A 20,067-nucleotide genomic window follows, 5' to 3' on the forward strand; every position below is an offset into this window, starting at 1 on the left:
TCTTTATTTATTCAATATTTTTTCCTCAAAAATCCATTTCTTTTTAAACTTTCTTATCGTCTGTTCTAAACATTTTATAGAAATAAAAAGCCTTTTCTTTTTCTTTTTTTCCCCCCATTTCTTATTTTTTCCACCTTCACTTTTCATATTGCTACACAAAGACAAGCCTTCATTATATGTATTTTACCTACCTTTAAAGTTTGTTCCATGAATTCTGGACACCTTGTATAATTAATTTCATATTTTCAGCCATAATTGAAATCTTTATAGTATTTATATATTAAGCAAAATTGAAGCTAAATGTCGCTTGCTCATAAAGAAAACGAACTTAACTTTTGATTGCTTGTTGCAGCCCCGTTTCAAAACCTTTTATTTTCTTTTAGCTTTAAAACAAAACTCAAAAGAAGAGACACGATACTGCGAAATACAGAACAAAAATCTAATCTTAGAGCGGTGCATGCAAATGAGGCATGCTCAGACATTCTCCTGCGGTGGTTACAGTTAATTAAATGAAGTTAGGGGATTTTAGTTTTTTCTTCCCTCACGACATTCAAAGAAATGAATTAAAGAGCATCGATTATGTTAATCAGGTCATTTAGTTCCAAAATGCAGAGCTCCTTTCTTCTGATGAAAAATAAAATAAAATAGCTGTTACCAATAAAATCAACTGAAATGTTGACTCGTTTGTTGAGATTGGTTGCAGAAAATTTTCATTACGTTTCCTGACCTTTTTCAAGATAAGATGAATTATTTCATGTAAATATAAATTAAATCTAGGGTTTACTCCTTCTACCAATTTTATGCATATAATTTACCTCGTTGTGATGTCATTTCTCTTATTATAAATTATTCTTGAAATAAAGATGTTAGGGTAACTACAGATAAATTCAGAAAGATCGTGTTAAAGAATGCACAAAGCATTGCTTTTAAAAGTGAATAGAAATTTTTCGGGGCATTTCAAAGGAAGAAAATATTTCATTTTATTTCATTTAAATATTCCTGTATATGAGTTGGATACATTTTTGAATTTGCATTACATTGTGTCTAAATCACTGAAAAGCTTTTTTAATGTAATTGGAAGGGAAATATTAACTACTGGTTATTCATTATATTAAAAATATAAAAGATTTAATTACAGATAGTAGCATTTAGAACTGCCAACAGATAAAAATAAAAATAATATTTCGAAGTATATATTTCAACTCTTGGGAAGCACTTATAAAGCTGACTTTTTCTGAGTTGTTGCAACAATGTTTTTTTTTAATTTATCTTAAAATACACGAAGTTTTTTTGTAATTAGAAAACTTAACAGCGAATACAATTATTATAACTAGATGTTTGTTTAGTTCCGTAGATAATGCGATGGAATTTATGTAGGACTCAGAAATCACTACCATTTTAGAACGCACATTTAATTACATTTAGGACGATTAGGACATTTAGGATATATATACATTAACATAAAAGAATTGAACATTCAGTAGATTTCGTCGAATACGTCTCGTCTTTACTCTCGTGCAGATCCGTCTGATCTGACACGTCTTTTCTCTCGTCCAGATCCGTCTGATCTGACACGTCTTTTCTCTCGTCCAGATCCGTCTGATCTGCTCTCCGTCTAACCAGCGTCAACTCCGTCTAACAACCAGCAGATGGCGCTCGCCAACAGGCGCTCGTCACTACATTTATATAATTACTCCCTTTATTTATTTCAGTTTAGAAACTTGAATACACTCATCTGTTCCAGAGAAGAGCAACAAGGTAGTTCTCCGATTCTCATCACATATTGCCTAAAATGTGTTAAATTTCATTAATCAAGCTGGTTGCGTCATATAAAGAATCTTCTGGTCGTTATATAAAGAATTTTTGTCACAAACCCGGAAAAGCTTACAAGGGTTCTTTGTCATTGAATCCAGTAACCTTAAAATCCAATAACAACCACTGTATCCTGAAAAAGTCACAGTATATTGTGGTTTTATGACTTCTTTTTATCATTAGACCCTATTTCTTTAAAAAAAAAAATTACAAATGGAATCCAAACCTGTTCTATCACAGGACAACTATACTGCGATATCTTGAGGGATTTTGTAATCTTACAGTTTCAAAAGTGTGGATGCCTTGATACAGCATTTTCATGCAGAATGACGTACCTCCTAGAAAAGATTGTCATATAAAGCAGTTGCCAAGACAACACTTCACAGATGCATGAGTGGATCAGCTATCGTTTCCCAATAACCTGGCTCGTTCGCCGCACACTTGCGACTTTTAGTTGTGGAGTTTCCTGAAAGGTAATATCTATCGTCAAAGGCAAGCGTCTGTGCCAAATCTGAAGACAGCATTCTTGATATTCCATCAGACTTACTCACTTAGGTTAACAAGAAAATATGGTTTTGTGATAGTGGGCACTTTCAGCAATTATATTGCTACTTATTTTAATATTATTTAGCATTTATAAAGTATATTAATTGTTTCATGTATAATACATCTCCATCTATCGGCAGACTTTTGCACTAACTTTTTTACATCTATACTTATAATAAAGCTCAATGTGTGTATGTGTGTGTGTGCTAGCGCTCTACAGGCCAGGTCATTTGACATACAGCTATCAAATTTGGTACATGTATACCTTAGAGGTCGGGAATGTGCACCTGGGGTCCCTTTTTTTGAAATTTTAATTATTAATTAAAAACTAACTTTCCCGCCAAAAAAATCTTCCATTTCCCCCACCGCCAAATGAGTAAGGCTTCAGTGTTTTTTTCTCCCAACAGTAATGAGGCTAGGGTTAACATTTTTCGGTAGATTATTTCAAACGATTCTGTTTATTTTCTTAATGTTTGATGCATTTAAAATTAAACATTGTTAATTAATCCATGTTTCAGATTCATTCTGAAGTACTTTTGAATTAAAATAACACAGAATAAAAGAAATTAAAAATGTATAATCTGCATAGCGTTGTTACCCCAACTGGTAGAAAAATTCACGCCTTTGCGTTACCGTAAAAGGCGAAGAAAATTCACGCATGCGCATTGTGTTCTGATTGTTGGCATGGCAACCATTATCAACGGACGATTTAAACTACTTTTAGGTTAGTTGTATGCTTTTGTAAGTAAATTGTATTTATGTTAGTTATATATATTTTTGTATATGCTTATAGTTTTAAGTACATCGTTTTTTAAGTAGTTTTTTTTAACCTGTTTTCAGGGATTTAAATTATTTTTAGATTAGTTGTATGCTTTTGTAATTAAATTGTATTTATGTTAGTTATATATTTTTTTGTATATGCTTATAATTTTAAGTACATCGTTTTTAAGTAGTTTTTTTAAACCTGTTTTCGAGCTATTATTTTAAACGATTCATTTTATTTTTTTAGGGTTTGATGCATTTAAAATGAAACATTGTTAATGAATCTATCTGTTCATGATGAATCTGAGAAATTTTTGTTGACAAATTCTTGATATATTACATAAATTAAGAAAGATATTCTTTAGTGCCCATAAAGTTAAAACGCTCAGTGACTCTATTATCAGTAATCATATTATTAAAAGAAACGCTTTGTTTCAGTAAAAAATATTATTATATTAATTGCAGATTAATCATTTACACTTTAATTTAAAGCATAAATTCTACGAGGGGTAACAGAAAATTAGAGAGATACATATCACGTTATGACTGAAGGCCTTTATAATATTATGAGTGAATTATATGACTATCAAAATTTGAAGTTTTAAAATATTTTGCTGAAGAATCTATTAAAGTTGGAATTGCGTAAAATATTTAATGATACGATCGGAGTTTAACCCCCTGCTTGGCGCAATTTTTAAAAATCGCCAACAATGGCCTTGCGAAATGTTCGAAAGCAAAGGAGCAGATGTTCAATTATAGTGCATAATAAAGATTGCCAGCTTTGGCGCGTTATCGCAACTTGGCGAAGAAGGGGGTTAAACTCCGGTTCAACCTATTTAATTATTAAAATTTAAACGAACATTAAGATTGGCGAACCGGCTGGTCGCCAAAGGCGGCTAGTATATAATAAATGTTAAGCACATATTTGAATTATCTGTAGTTCAAATTTTATTTCATTTGAAAAAAATAGAAAGCATCCTAGAGAGCTCTGTAATAGGAAATTTATTTCTTGCTGACCTTCTATTAGCGCCAAATTTGGGACTAAAAATGTCTACTATCTGGAATCTTTAGATTAGTAATTAATTACCATTGGACTTTCTAAAATCTTCTTAAGGAGTTGAATAAGAAAGTAAAAGTATTTGTTTCGTTTATTCTTGACAGCATATAGAAAAGGCAACCGTAAGCAAAGCCGCGGGAATAACAGGTAAAACTATAATAAATAACGAAAGTGATCATTTCAGAATATCGTGAAAACGTGTGTTTATAAAGAAAGTAAGTTACCACAATTTTTAAATCATATATTTATTCAAACAAAATGCAGCATAAAAATATTTTACAAGTTCTCATAACAGAAAAAAAATTCCACATTTCTTTCATAATACATCTTTATAACACACTTTTAAACTAGAAGATACATTTTTTACAAGTTCTTTTCAACTCGAGAAGACTTTACAATTATACATTTCATATGATACAATTTAAGCAAAGCTTTATATCATTCTGATAATGATTTTACCACAAAGAGTTGATTTCATTGATCACAAATTGAAAGTACAACAAACCAAAGTAACGGACATGAAAGGCATCAAATGTTGATTCAAAGAGAACAAAAGGGGAAAAAAAAACAAAATTAGGGAACAAAAGAAGATAATCATAAGATGTGAGCACAAAGCAAAAATTTGACTCAATAAAGTCATAAGCAGTTTACAAGTTAGAATGGTAATGGAACAGTTACATTCCACAACAACATATTTTATACATAATCATTTAAAACAAATAATAAAAAAAATTGTGGAAATGAACAGTTTTATCGGATATACAATTTAAATTAAAACCATTGTGTTTCTTCAGTTTAGTGTATTCTTCAATTTATTCTTCACCAAACACATTTAGATTTATAAAAATAAATTTCTCTATGATGTCCTCTTACCACAGGATGTCATTAAGTGTTGCATTAGGTGTAATGAGTTGTGTGTGTGGTGTCCATGAATCCACCACTAAAAGAGAGAGAAAAGAACTGCCAGATTTTAAAAATGAAGAGGAAATAGCTCATTTAATCCTCCTCTTTCCATTTCAAGACTTAAAAAATCCCAAGTGATAACATTTTACTCATTGATTCAGAATGAATTCATTTTGCTTTTCTTCACTACTACCCAACATGTAATGCTGCCATATTGTATAGTGCTGATCATTATTACTCAGCACTGTTCAATAATGCACAATATTACAAAATCATTTGATAGATTCATTTTGCAAAAGATAGATTGATTTTTGCATTTTACTGGAATAACATAATATCTCAACAAGGATTGTAATAAAATTCTTAATGACTAGATGAGGTTGCAAAAACTTTTTTGCAACTGGAAAGGGGTAAACTCTGAACATTTTTATAAAACTTCTGATAGAAGGGTTTGAACAAATGTTTTCAAAAAGTAAAAACTAAATGAACCAAAAAAATACTCAGGCATGTCAAAGAAGATTGAGAATATCTTTGTTTCAAAACATGCTGCTGAAATACAATTGCAAAATATATATATTGATCCAATGATTCATCTCAGTGGAATATATATAATTTTTTCCTTAAATCTGCAGGTATATTAGGATGCATCTCTCTATTATCATTGAACAAAAGCATGTCCATACACAGCCCACTAACATGAAGCAATACCGTAAGATCCAACAAATTATTGAACATTATTAATTTAAAAATACTGATGAATTTAAGTAACCATATATGTTCTCTCCAGCTGTATTCATCCAATTGGCACTCACTCATATTCTAAAAATTTAGTAGACAAATAATAAAGAAGAAGTGCAAAGAGGGCAAAATGTAAGCGGTGAGTGTGGGGGCCAAGTGTATATAACTTGAAAGTTAAGAACTGCAGAAAATACAATATGGAGTTGAATTCTCTCTGATGTAATTTATGAAAGGTAAAATTATTTCCATTCTTCTTTGACCTGCCATCGCAAAAAAAAAAAAAAAAAAAAAAAAAATGAAAATTCATTTTTGCATTCCAATTTAATAATGCACTGTCATTCAAGCATACAAACTTGTGGCTGGTCCCAGGCATGTAAGCTTTGTACTTCACTCTTATTAAATTTCTAATTATATATAATAAAGATTAGGTGAAACAACCATACATCAAACACCAATGTCCAAATTCACACTTCGATTGTTTACGAGTCTTTTTTATTGGTTTGGATAGTCATATAAATAAAAAACATGGAAGTCTTCAATTAAATTCAGCACGACTAACATTTCATCGTGAAGTCCGTAAATTTTGAACAATGATCAGCTAATGATGAAAACACCAAACATGCCCTTATAAAAGCTTATGCACAAACTCTATACTGTTTCGATCTATAATTATTCCTTTCTTCGCGAATATTCTCTAATCAGATGTATGAAGGTCCCTTTCTAGAATTTTCTATGCCACATTAGCAGAGAGATTTCACCCAAAGGACCCTATGCAGACAGTGGATCTTTGGTGAAAATTAATATCAAACCTGCAATTCTCAAGTACTCTTTAACCACAGGTTTTTGATAAAATTCATAATCGATTTTTCCCTCACTGCATAATGTACCAAAATTTTCAAATTTTGTATATCTTTGGGTCCTTTATGAGAGTACACAGTTTTAATGATTTAACAACTTTTCTTATAAACTAATTAATTTGCAGTAGAATATAAGAATATGATATTAATAATAATGAATTAATGAAAAAACTGATATCAAAAGTTTATAATAATCAAAATAATAAATTAAAGACTATAAAAATAGAAAATAATTAGAATAAAAAATCTATTAGGTGTACTAATGAATGTTTTAAAAAATTGTTCTTATTGTTCTTTTTTCAACACACATACATTTTGATCTGATCTGTATTACCTGTCCAATTCGAATTGCTTGAATAGAAAATATGAAAACAACATTGGAGAATCATTTATAATCAATCTTAAAAGGTACTTCATTCCGTCTAACTGTGTTCATCTACTTCTTTTAACAAGAATCAAAATGATTTATCGACACAAACTTGAAAAACATAATGAAATATATTCTTCCATCTGTCGAATATTCCTGAAAGCAGTTTTATTTCAAACAGGAACTCTCTCTACATCAGGAACAAATCAGCCATTTTTGATGGCTGGCGGTAGATCGCTGAAGTAGAGGTGTTGCATAGCTTCATCCGCAGAAGTTCGAATGGCTGGATTGCACACGAGCAGTTTCTGAAACATGAAACAAAAATTCATTGAAACTTGTAAAATATAAAGCCTCTGATTGGTTTAAGTGGTATTTCTTGTGCAGTGGCCGACAACCATGCATTTGACACAAGTTGTCCATCTCAATGCACAGCTGGCACTTTTTAGGTATTGTCAGACAACCAGTAAAAGTGATTCGCTATTATATTTAATGCTGAGGAAAATCTCAAGACATCTGTGGAAGAGAAATATTGAAATGCATCCTATGCTTTGAAGCATTCTTCAAGCGGCACATTAAGACGAACAGGCTCAGCATATTAGAGCAACTTTTTAAAGAAAATTCCCAAAAGAATCCCATTTCTAAAGATCTGACACTCTGTAACTGCAGGTACTCAAATGATGTTCCTTAGTATCAAAAATCAGCAGAGTGAAGAGATGTAAAATGTTATCAGATGAATATGCAGAAAAATATTAGAAAATTTTCACACTTTTTCAATCTTTCATCACAGTCATTCCAATGTGTTTTGACAGTTGTCAGAAATGTGATTGACAAAAAAGCAAAAAAGAGAGCATTTAAAAACATGAAACAAAACAATAAACGAAAGAAAAACATGCAAAAAAACAGGAATTAAATAATTAATGTGCAGAAAGAAATATCAAAAGTACAGCCTACATAGCTTTTATATTCATTTCAAAATATTTTTAAATTTAAGAAATCAAATGCATATGATTTTTTCAAAGACTCTTTAAGAAGTATATATTAGCGGGACATATTTAAATGTGCAGGGTTAGTAAGAAACGTTTCCCACTTTAGAAGGCTGTAGAATGTATTTTATTGGTCTAAATGAGACAAAATTTGAATAGCATATAATTCAAACAATGTGCATAACATTTATTAAATAAAAAAATTTAATATAAAAGTACGCCGCTATGACATAAATGGTACTTATCAGCATTGATATCATAGCGTCATAACATATGTCTAACAGAGTTAATTATGAAAGGCAGATTTTGCATGAGCATCAATTACTTCTCAGCACATTATACCTATGTTGTAAGAAAAAGTGATACTGATAAAACTTTCTGCATTAAGAAGTCCACTGTTTCCTATATACTCTATGCAAGATGACACAGAAATTTGAAACAGTTGGGCAACTTGGCATTTCTTCAAAAAGATGACAATAGCAAATTCCGTCTTCCAGCATCAAAATTGTGGCTACCACAGTCGTTATAACCAGAAGTCAGTCGTTACATGATAGTGTGAATGTGCCAATTGTTTCCCATGTATAGAATATGGGCATAGAATATATAACTGGATTTTTCATTTGAAACCCTACGATATCAATCTTGTGCACCTATTGCAGAATAAGAACTCAGATATTCGTAAAAATTTTGCACTTAGGTTCTTTGCTGGAATGGTGATTGATGTATCTTTGCCATAGAGTATTTTTGCACCAACGGGCAAGTTAACACACACAATAGTTGAATTTAGGCAGTGAAAATCCCTTATGTTAAAAATTAACAATCCTTACAGCCTGAAAAATTGATGGCTATAGCTAAACTGTTCTTTCTTTCTTTCTTTTTTTTAAAAAAAGAAAGAATTACAAAAGAAATCCAATCCTGTTCTGTCACAGGACAATGGTACTGTGACATACTGAAAATTTTTTTAATCTATAAATTTATCAGCATGGATGTCTTCAGGACATTATTTGCATGCAGGATGTTGCACCTCCTTGCATTGATTGTCTGCAAAGCAATTGCTAATGGTGTATGCACGGGGAGCCATCATTTTCCAATAGCATGGCTTTCCTTATTCATTGGAATAATTCCTTCTGAATTTTGGTAGTGGGCTTTCTTGGCCATACATCTACAATTAAAGATCAGATTTAAAGAACAGACTTGGTGCCATATTCTTGATATTCCGAATAGAGCACATTATTGAACTTGATGGGGAATATTTTAAGCAGTTTTAATACTACTTTGTTGTATTATTTAATATTTAGAAAGCATATTAAATGTTTTTATGTGCATTACATAGTCACTAAGAAATGGATTTTTTTTTTTTTTTTACTAAAATGTTTTGTTAAAAGCATCGTTTGAATCATCTGTACAAATTTTATCTTATTTGGACAAACAGAACGCATTCTAGAGTGCTCTGAAGTGATAAACTTATTTTTTGACAACTTGTATATAGGACAACAAATTTATTGTAAACTTACCTCACTAGTATATTCATATTTTAACAGACATTTCTTTAATGATCAATGACCTTTCAGGAATATCTCAAGCACATTACTGTTGGTTTATTTATTATAAGTCTTCGATTGCCATGACTCACTTGGTGTTTCATAATTTGCTTTTCACCATACATTACAATGGTCCAGGCAGCTTAATTTTGTGTAAAAAAATTCAAATGTATTTTTGAGACCTAGAACCTTATTTTTCCTGATAAATATTTTTCTGCAACTTCGTAGCTTTGCCAAATATGCTGTGAAAGGATATGTAGCAAAGAAGAAAGAATTTTACCTTTCTATCCACAGTAGAAGATTCCTTCTGTGTGATAAATTACAGAAAAAAGATATTTTTTTGTTAAAAAAAAAAAAAGGAAAAAGATGACAAATAAAAGAAAAAGCAGAAAACTGTGGATCTGCGAAAGAATCCTATCCCTGGGTTGCTTTTTTACTATTCTTCAGACTAATATTGTCATGTGGCTGTACATGATGCACTGATGATCAGGACCCTGATGCATTGTAGGAATTCAATATTCCATCATACAAGTGCAGTATCCAATGCAGACATCTGTTGTTGCATCAAAATATTATTAAAAGTAAAGGGCTACATCTGAATTCAATACCATGCTTTAATAACATTGTATGGAAAAGCCGTTATGTGGTAATACTCCTCTTCGAAGACTGTGGGAAGGCATGAACTTTTTAGATAATTTCTATTTAAACCAAAAATGTATTCAAATTTTTTTAATTTGAGCAATTGATAAAAATATGCAAAATGTTTTGTTTTTTAATTTTAAAGAGCATATGTGTCAAATTTCATTAAGATTGGACGATACTACCTATTTCAATAAATATAGACAAGCTGATATATATGATGTTATTCAGGTTAAGATAATTTCAGGCCTACGCATTCATAAAAGTCAATAAAACAGTTTCTCATTTCAGCGTCCCTAGAACTGTCTGCTTCCACAGCCAGCAACTAACCCACTTCCTTCCTTCTGTCTATGTGCTTTAATACATTTAATAGGAATCCAACGATTCTTTGTTTTCCCTGCCAATCATTGCTAAGGGATAGTAGAAACTCTCATGATTATGACCTTTCTTTTCTTTTTGGTGTTTTATGTTTCACTAAAAAAATATTTAAAAATTCATATAGTGTTCTTCTCCTAGGGTCCCTCCCCTTCAGCAGGCATGGGACTAAGTAATTTTAAACATGATTGGGAGCATTTTAAAATTGTGAAAGCAAAATCGAAACATTGCATAGTCATTAAGTTGGTTTCATTGGATTTCTATGTACGCACACTGAAAGATGTCTACGCTACAAAATAAAAGCTAACATAAAAATTTAGTCTTTATATAAAACGAAAGCAATTTTTAATAACTGTAAAAAAATAAAGGAAAGCTGTGCAGTTATTGAAATGCTATTATTAAAAGGAAACCTGTTTCCTCTTCAAAATGATATATAAGCACTGAGGCGATTTTTATTTTACAAGTGCTTGTATACATTGGAATCTTCCGAACATTGAACGAGCACCATCGGTGCATATTCCGAAGCAATTTTTTCATTCTATGTTTGCCTAGTTCATAAAATCATTTAAAATAGCAAATAATGCGAGGGCCGTTGTTTTGAGTTCTATTGGTTTGCAGAAAAGTAGTTCTTCCACTACTGACATATTATCACAAAATCGAACATAGGCAATTAAATGAGCATCTTTATAACTATTTGTTGCTTCGTCAAGCTGCATTGAAAACAATTTGGCAGGCAACTTCGAGAAAAGCTGACACTGTACATCTTCAGCTATATCACCAATTAGACGTTCGACAGTATCATTTGAAACAGGTACGGACTGCAATTGTTTTGAAAAATTATCTCCAAACATAGTTTCTACAATCTCAATTGCTGCCGGCAAAATAAGTTCTCCGTCAATGGTGTGAGGTTTTTTTACATCTGGCTATTTTATATGAAACTTTGTAAGATGCAATTAAAGCTTTATTCACAGACAAAATTATTTCTTTAAAAAATGATTTTTGCTTTTTATGTGATTTTAATTTTAATTCGAAGAATTATCTGGGTTTATTGACGTACTTACTATGAAGCGTTTCCAAATGTCGTAAGTTTATTATGCTTCATGCTGCCTGCAGTCAACATTTTTGAGCAAATGATACACAGGGGCCTTTCTTCTTCATTTATTTCAGTACTGGTAAACCCAAAATTTAAGCATTCTTGACAATATTTTCTTGATTTTATTTTCGGAACCACGCTTCTCTGTGTACTTATTGATGCTTGACTGTCGTCTAATGCTCGCTTACTTCAGCTTAAAAATTTATCCACGAGTCTGCATAAATCTGCTGCCGTAAATATTTAATATGGTGAATTGTAATTAACACGAAAGCATATATAACATACACATTCACGATATATTCGATAGCGATAGAAGGATTGACTCGAATGAGACTGGCTGGAATAGAAACTTGCGTTATCAAACATTTTTCTTCTATACATTTCTTTCTAAACATATGCGTATGCTCGGGACAGCATCGGTTGTGTGGATTCTCTTCCACATATATTACTTTTTTTTTTCTTTTGCTTAGTCATGCTTCTTTTTTATTTCTTTTATTATTCGAAAAAATGTATTCCTAGTTTCTAAATTTAGCTCACCCCGTCCAGGTTAACTTTCATTAAAGAATTTTTCTACTTTCATATTCTTTTAACGTTATCTCCCTGTTTGGCTTTCACTTCAAATATAACATTTAAATTTTCCCCGCTTTCATTCTCTTCATCTGTTCACTGCCCGCTTTGCAAAATGCCAGATGTGGTTTCTCGCCGATGTTGGCTCGCCTTTACTCTTTTTTTGGAAGTTAGTTAAAAATAATTTCAGAACAGAATACAAAATACTCAATATACATTATTGCTGTATACTTTTTATTGTAAGCGGGGGGGGGGGAGATGAAAATTATGATTGAAAACTGGGCCACGAATACTGAAAGGTTGAGAAACGCTGCCATAACAGATTAAATGTTTATGAAAATTGCAAAAGAATAATAAATAATCTTACCTGTAACAAGTCCCTGCCTTTAGAGTTGAGCTTAGGCACTACTTGAGCAAAACTGGTGGTGGGGTGATAGAGAGGAAAAGGCTGAAAAGAGAAAAATAAACTCAACAGTGCCTTCATTCATCTTCAAAGTCTCCAAAATTATTTTCTAAAACCAATTTCTTAATAGAGTGCTTGGTTTTAAATTCAACTAAAGTATCTACAGAAATTCTTCAAATGAAATTGTGAAGAAAAAGTATTCAACATCAGAATGAAGAATGGATGAATTAAATCTACACAATGAAATAGAGGGACAATATGTCCCGTAGTAACGAGTTAATGTTTTTGCAGATAAACTATTCAGTTCTGCCATGAAGGCCTTAAAGATAATGCTGAATCATTTTTCTAATACAGAAGAGTCTCTATTCACCGAGTGGAAAGAAGCATTTAATGTTCATGGGCAATGCAACATATTGTTGGATCTAAATAGGCCATTTAAAGCAAATACAAGGGGAAACTCTTGAAAAGTATAATGTTGCTGAAGGAACGTTAAGCGAAGAAGGCTCTCAGACTGCTGACAAAAATTTGATAGGAGTCTTTAAACATCTCCTTACAGATCCAATATCTCGCCACGCAACTCTTATCAATTCTATCTCTTGAAAACATTCCCCGCGACAAGGCCAAGGATTCATCGACAACTCAACAGCTTCGACACTAAATCCACTCCGCTCAAAAGTGTCCAGGTTGTCAGTTAAATGTATGAGTCTAATAAAAAGCAAATTTTAATCTATGTTTATAAAAGGAAATGTTTGTGCGTCTATCGCACTTGCAGTAATGACATTTGCTACATGGACATTCAGTCATAAACGTGATATCTCGAAGCCCGAATATTAAAATTTAATGCAATTTTTTTTATTTAATAGTTTTGTGCTTTTACTTCAGGTTCCCCCCCCCCTCCAATTGTCACATTTCTGATGACTAAAGGAAAGGAGGGAGGGAAGGAATGTGTGCACCATCAAAGAGAGCAAACTGTTCTGCCCCTGTGCTGTAATTTACTGAATTTTGTGTAAATTTTAAATAAGTCACTTTTCCCGAAAAAGTTTCAGAATTAAAATTAAAATTCCTACATATGCATTCCAACTCTATCACCTTTTTCAAACTTTTTTGCGGTGATTATTCAAACATTTCTTTCCCTTTAATTTCAGACAAAAAAGGTCAAATTACCTTCATTCATTCATTTTTAGTCTTTAGCGATCCACTAAAGGAAGTTTTACTTTGCTCTGGCAAGGAGCTATATTAGAAATCCAATGAGCAGTTCAACCGTCTCTTTATTAAAGTTCTTATTCCTTTCTCACCCTCTGGAATGAATGCGTGGTTTGGCGAAATATAGTTACTTCAGCGTGACTGTAGCATCTTAACGAATCCATTGTGCGAATATGAATTTTGGAAGGACTTTTTCCCTAACCGATTGAAATCAAAATTTGACATGGACGCTACAATTATAGTTACAAGATCATATGTCTAATTTCATTCATTTAATTCATTGCGATTACACAAAGTATAGATCGATACATGGTCAATACTTTAAAAGATTTGGTCCAAAATTAGATAATAATCGGCATTTTAGATGCTAAACCTGTATGCAAATTTTATTTATATTGCTCTTTAAATTGTGTAGTTATCAAGTTTCTCTGAATGGGTTTCATTTAAAATTCGATAAAAATCTACAAATCTCGTCTTTTTATCTGTCCAGCTTAAAACATTTTAAATTATCAGAAAGACAAACATAACAATGAAAATATGTTTTTCGAATACAGAGGCGTCTGGAACATAGAAATTCATCCAAAATTCACATTCAAATTTTTTGATGACTTTCTCCATACTTTGTATATGAGAAAGTAAATATACGCCATTCGATTTGTTGCTTAAGCAACCGCCTATGAATCTGCCTGATATCATCTGGCAGATGGTGTTAGATTCAGCAACCGCAAGGCTGACATGCAACAAAAAAGCAATGTAAGCTAACATGCAACAAAAAAGCAAAAAAGCGACTGTAAGCCGTTAATTGGAAATCCAAAGTTCATGTAAGATTTTACACATTCAATCATTGGGTCGATTTTTACCGGTGCATGGTTTCATTGCTATAAATTTTTTAAAAAATGCTAAGTGTGCAAAATCAATCTTTTTACATCACTTTCAGAACATATATATCTTGGTTTTGATTTGACTGGCATTCGAAATGAATAATTCGAATTCTCTAAACATGTGAAACTTTAATAATGTAATAGAAAATAGTATTAATGTGTATATTACAAAAGTTTGTCAAGCATAAAAAAAAATATTCATTCTTTGTAAGCAGTATCAAAACAAAACAGCAAGAGAAATTTTTAGTGTCCTGCTTTCAAATCCAAAAGTAAAAGTCTCATGCGTAAAAGCACATGTAGACAAAATACACAATGAAAAAGCAGACCAACTGGAGAAGGATGCAACGCAAAATGGGCAATTTTATATGCTAACAAAGCTTCCTAAATCGCATATAAAAGACCTTCTCTGGAAAAGCATGCTAGAGGAATGGCTAAGATATTGGAGCAATGGTGATACAGGCAGAAAAGTTTTTAATATCCTGCTTTCAGTTAACCTTCATCCCACTAACTGGATAAGAAAGAATATTATTTTCTTCTCAGAACACCTACCTACCTCAAAAGGTTCGATCTGTCGGAGAGTGATCAGTGCGATTGTGGGGGAACTGGCACGGCACTTCATTATGCTACGGAATGCATCCTTACAATCTCTTGGCATATAAAAAAAACCACCACCAAGCCATGAACAGGAATGGCTGAAAAGAGTCGCCAGCAAGTTCCTCTCCGGGCAAAAAATTCATAGGATAAAATTTATGAATGAAAATAGCAATCGATTCTTGCCTCCCTTGCTCTCAACATCAATTATCACACTCACAAAAGCTAAGGAGGGGAACAAGCACCGCAGTCTCTTTTCATACATTTGCATTCATAAATATCAATCAAACAGTTTCTCTTTCTTACCATTAACCAAATTATTTTCCATTGTATTTTTATAACTGCATCCTCATCTTCTATGTCATGACAGTAAGTGAACACAGAATTCATGTACATTTTCATACCTTTTTTTTTTTTTTTTTTTTTTTTTGCATATTATTATTCCAAATAATTTTTCAAAGTTTAGACTGGTTGTTACCAATACTTTGAATATAATTCCCACAGATTAACTAACGAAAATTGTATTTGAAAATTGACTAAGTGTATACTATATATGTGTGTATGTCTAGTGACATCTCTTTATCTAATTTAAGTCTTTATTTATTTCCAATTTTTCCTCATAATTTAGCCCACATTAACTTCATCCTAAAATATTCTCTTATTTACTGATCCAATTCTCATTTTTTTTATTTAATTAATTAAACACACGCTCTAAAAAACTGCTCATTTCAGCATTTTTCCACGCTCCAAGTGAAGGGATAAAAGTCCTTAATGCAACATTCTGTTAAAGATACCTAAATTTCCCTTTTCAAAGATTACACGTGTCAAAGAAATCCCTATCAAAATCTCATAGTAAAACCAGTGAAGGGGAAAATTTTAGTGTCTACTGCTCTTGTATCACGATGCAGACTGACTATTTCTTGCCACTTATTCTTTGTATGTAAATTATGCCTCCCGTGGTGAAATAAATCAAAGTATTAAAATTTCAAAAGTTTTTTCTATTCGGCTACGCAACTGCTGAAACACGTTATATATATATATATATATATTGCACTGCAGATGTAAATGCGGGGTATTTATTAAAAAAAATACCTTCCTCGATATAGGAACCCCCAGCGGCCTATCTGCTAAACTAATCAAAAAGAAATTTCAGATACTGTCCTTTGAAGGTATGAACGCTAGATTGAGACTGAACTGCCACTCAAATCTAGAAGGAGAAAATTCCTTGTACGTACATGCTATGTAAGGAGAAATGTGCGAACAGTACTCATGTACTAGTTATAGTGGAATAACAATACTCGATCATTTTAATGAATAAAAAAGCAAGGTTCTTCAATAAGTATAAATTTAACGAAGATGCAATTACAAGATGCAGAACAGATTCAATGTTTAAAATAATCACAATCTCGAACACATACTTTCAAATAAAAATACCTGAAATTTCATTTCGTTTGGTTGAGCAAAGAAGCCGCTAGGAGCTCATACATATATCTGGGAAGTTTTTGATGATCACCCAGTACCATTAAAAGTTTTATTTCTTTGCAATGCAAACTTCTTTAAGCATAAAATGCTCAAACCAAAAGTAATCATTAAAATCAGTTTGAAACAATAACTGTCCATTAATGGAGAAAATATAATGTCAAATATAAAATAAAAAATAATGCTGAAAGAAAATATTAACCATTACATCTAAATGAAATCAAAATATTGAATCAGCAGACTTCAGCTCATTAATCTTTGCTACAATCTAGCTTAAAAAAGTTTTAATTAAATGCGAAGTTAGTGATCCCATAGTAATTTTTATTCTCTTGACTTTGTCTCGCCCTTCATCGTGCAATTCTCTTTCGTGCTAACTTCTGTTTCTTTGCAGTGAGATCTTCTCTATATATAATAATGACGAGCATTCAAATTAAAATTAATCATTAAAACAGAACTCCAACAAGCAGCGGTCTAGTAACAGAAAAAAAAGGAATTTCCAAATACAAAATAAAGAAAATAACTGAAAGAAAATAGTTGAAATGATTTTCAGAAAATAATTGAAATGGTATGAAGAAAGAATATTGTGAATTGAGCGTTCGAATAACAACTAATAACATTCTTACAGATTGGAAATTTTCCCATCTATCTTTCACCAAGCCCTTTATCGTACTTAATAGAACTGTTCTGTTTCATTTTTTCTGAATGAAGTTGTTGTTACAAACTCCTGGGCATTATCCATATGCGCGTTCATAAACACTTTCTGGTTCCATTCGGGATTTGCAATCATAGACGTATTCTTATGCAAAATGCAAACCTTTTAAATTTTGAAGATTTCAACTCACTGATCTTTGCTACAATCCAGATTAAAGGAAAAAAAAAACTGCAAGTCGAATAATTCCATAAGTATTATTATTCATGTTTTATACACACAAAAATAAAAAAACTGTTTGAGTCACTAGATGCCAAAACAGCATTACAAATTTCGGTAAACAATTATTTATGACAAAACAGCAAAAATAAATTTACATCTTAATTATTTTTTTCATTTTAATTACATTCATAGCTACATTTATTGAACATTATTACAAATATTAAAGATTCCTGTGATCAATTTTTTTTTTCAAAGTCAGGTGGCCCAATTAATATAAAATTTAAATTTAATTTAATAAATCGATTAATTGATAACTAAGCTCAGAAAATATTAAAACAATGCATTATCATTAGAATCAACAATGTACAATTTTTTTTTAATTCTAGCCAATCAGGAAGTGATTTAAAAAATCGATTACAACATCCCCTCATTAAAAACAGAGAGGAAAATATTAAATAGAAGATTATAATCACAGGGTAGTGAAGTACGTGCTATTGATAATACTATTATACCAAAATGATTTGAGAGAAATTTAGCAGCTAATAATACTGTAACGATGCATAATATGAATTTATTCTTTTACTTTGTATTCAGGTAACTGAGTCATTCCAGGCCATGTTTCTTCTGTTGGAGTACCTAGAAGCTTGAAGCAGTTAAAGTCATTTTACGATAAATAAGACAAGAAAAACTGTACATGATGAACACAAAATACTTCCCTGATTACGAAAATTAAAAGTGTTTAGTTTTGTAAATGTTAAATACTGTTTTTAAGTTTATAATATGGCAATTTAAATGTGAACATCGTTAGTGCATCGGAGAGTATCGAGATTATTCGTAAAGCATTTTACGTACAGTACACTCCCGAGTATACAGCTTAATGGGCCTTAAGGGTAGGCCAGATAACAAAAAGCTGGATACTACGGAGTTCTTTGAACACATTTCTTTGACTTCCAATACCAAAAGCCACTGTTACAATACTATTTTCTCACTTCTTCTTAAGTGTCCATGCCACAAAAATAAAGCTTCCTCACCTTCTGTATGCTTACTTTTCAGAATGGTTTTTCTTACTTTTATTCCACTTCCAATAGCAACACATCGCTTTTCAATTTCTGTGGGTAAAAGCTAGTAGTAAATATTATAGTCTTGTGCATGTGTGCAAAATATTATTAATATAAGGTAAATAGATTTACAATCACTTACCTCACTTACTAGGTAATAGCTTATAGTATAGCATATAATAATTTGATAATTCATTCTTAAAACTGCTTAGTACTGTTAGATATAACCATTTCCACGCCAAGGAAATAACCCTCTGGGTGTCAAAAAAGAAAATTATCAGAAAAGAAAAGAGAAGAAAAGCTAAACTTCAGGAAGTCACAAGTAGATCTGTTTTCTTGGCTACGAAGTAATTCTGGCAAAGAAATTGCTTCAATTTCAGAAATGACAATTCCAACTTCAACTGGAGAAGAAAGTTCCGCGCAAAGTACACAGTCTAGCAATGAAAATATTGAAACGGTGAAATTTGTTAAAGATTTGTGTGTTTATACAAATGTGACCGAATCAGAAAATATTGACGAAAATGACAATAACAAATATGATCAAGAGAGTATAAATGATCCTGGTCTATGATGAAGTATTATAACTGATAAATTTAGAATGTTTTGTATTAAAATCGAACCTGTGCAACGCAAAGGTGTTTTTGCTAAAAATGCTGAAGGTAGATCATTTTCCACTACATACTACTTTAAAAAAATGCCAAATGGTGAAACTCAACTTCGCAGCAGGTTAATTTATTTAAAGACGCAAGAATCCGTATTTTGTTTTTGTTGTATACTGTTTTCCATAAGAAGAGGGAAAGACCAAATGACACTCTTTATAAATGGCTATAATAAGTGGAGAAAGCTCTCAAATGTAATCCAAAATCATGAACGCTCTAGTTGTCATATTAATTTGTTTATTGCTTGGAAAGAATTATTAAAAAGACTAAATTTTTGTTCGACTATTGATAAAACAAATCAAGTTAATATAAGTAAGGAAACGGACCGACTCAAATTACTACTTCAAAGAATTGTAGATGTGATTCTATTTTTAGCGCGTAATATTCTTCCACTTCGAGGAACCTACGAAATAATAGGCAAGTCTAATAATGGAAATTTTTAAAGTTTAAACGAATTATTAAGTAAATACGATCCTGTGCTAATGGCTGATATAAACAAAATAATAAATTCTAAAAATAGAATTGTGCATCATTTAGCACATAGATCACAAGAACAAATTATTTCTGCGTTAGGAAATGAAGTCCTTAACAAAATTAAACACGATATAAAAGCAACCTTGTACTATAGCATTCAAATGGATTGTACTCCTGATATTTTCCATAAGGAACAAAATTCGATCAT

General features: G+C 31.5%; 1 protein-coding gene across 1 annotated transcript in view; it reads right to left on the reverse strand.

Annotated features, from left to right (window-relative positions):
- Positions 1 to 4,443: 4,443 nt before the first annotated feature.
- LOC129962727 (cyclin-dependent kinase 5) overlaps positions 4,444 to 20,067 on the reverse strand; it is a 49,294-nt gene continuing 33,670 nt past the window's right edge. Inside the window, exons 9-11 of the mRNA XM_056076686.1 lie at positions 18,252 to 18,312; positions 12,608 to 12,688; positions 4,444 to 7,347 (exon numbers count right to left, since the gene is read on the reverse strand). Of these exons, the coding sequence (XP_055932661.1) occupies positions 7,249 to 7,347; positions 12,608 to 12,688; positions 18,252 to 18,312 (241 nt within the window). The 3' untranslated portion in view covers positions 4,444 to 7,248. The remainder of the gene's footprint in view (positions 7,348 to 12,607; positions 12,689 to 18,251; positions 18,313 to 20,067) is intronic.

Source organism: Argiope bruennichi, chromosome 1 (genome assembly GCF_947563725.1).
Source record: "Argiope bruennichi chromosome 1, qqArgBrue1.1, whole genome shotgun sequence".
Classification (NCBI taxonomy): Eukaryota; Metazoa; Arthropoda; class Arachnida; order Araneae; family Araneidae; genus Argiope; species Argiope bruennichi.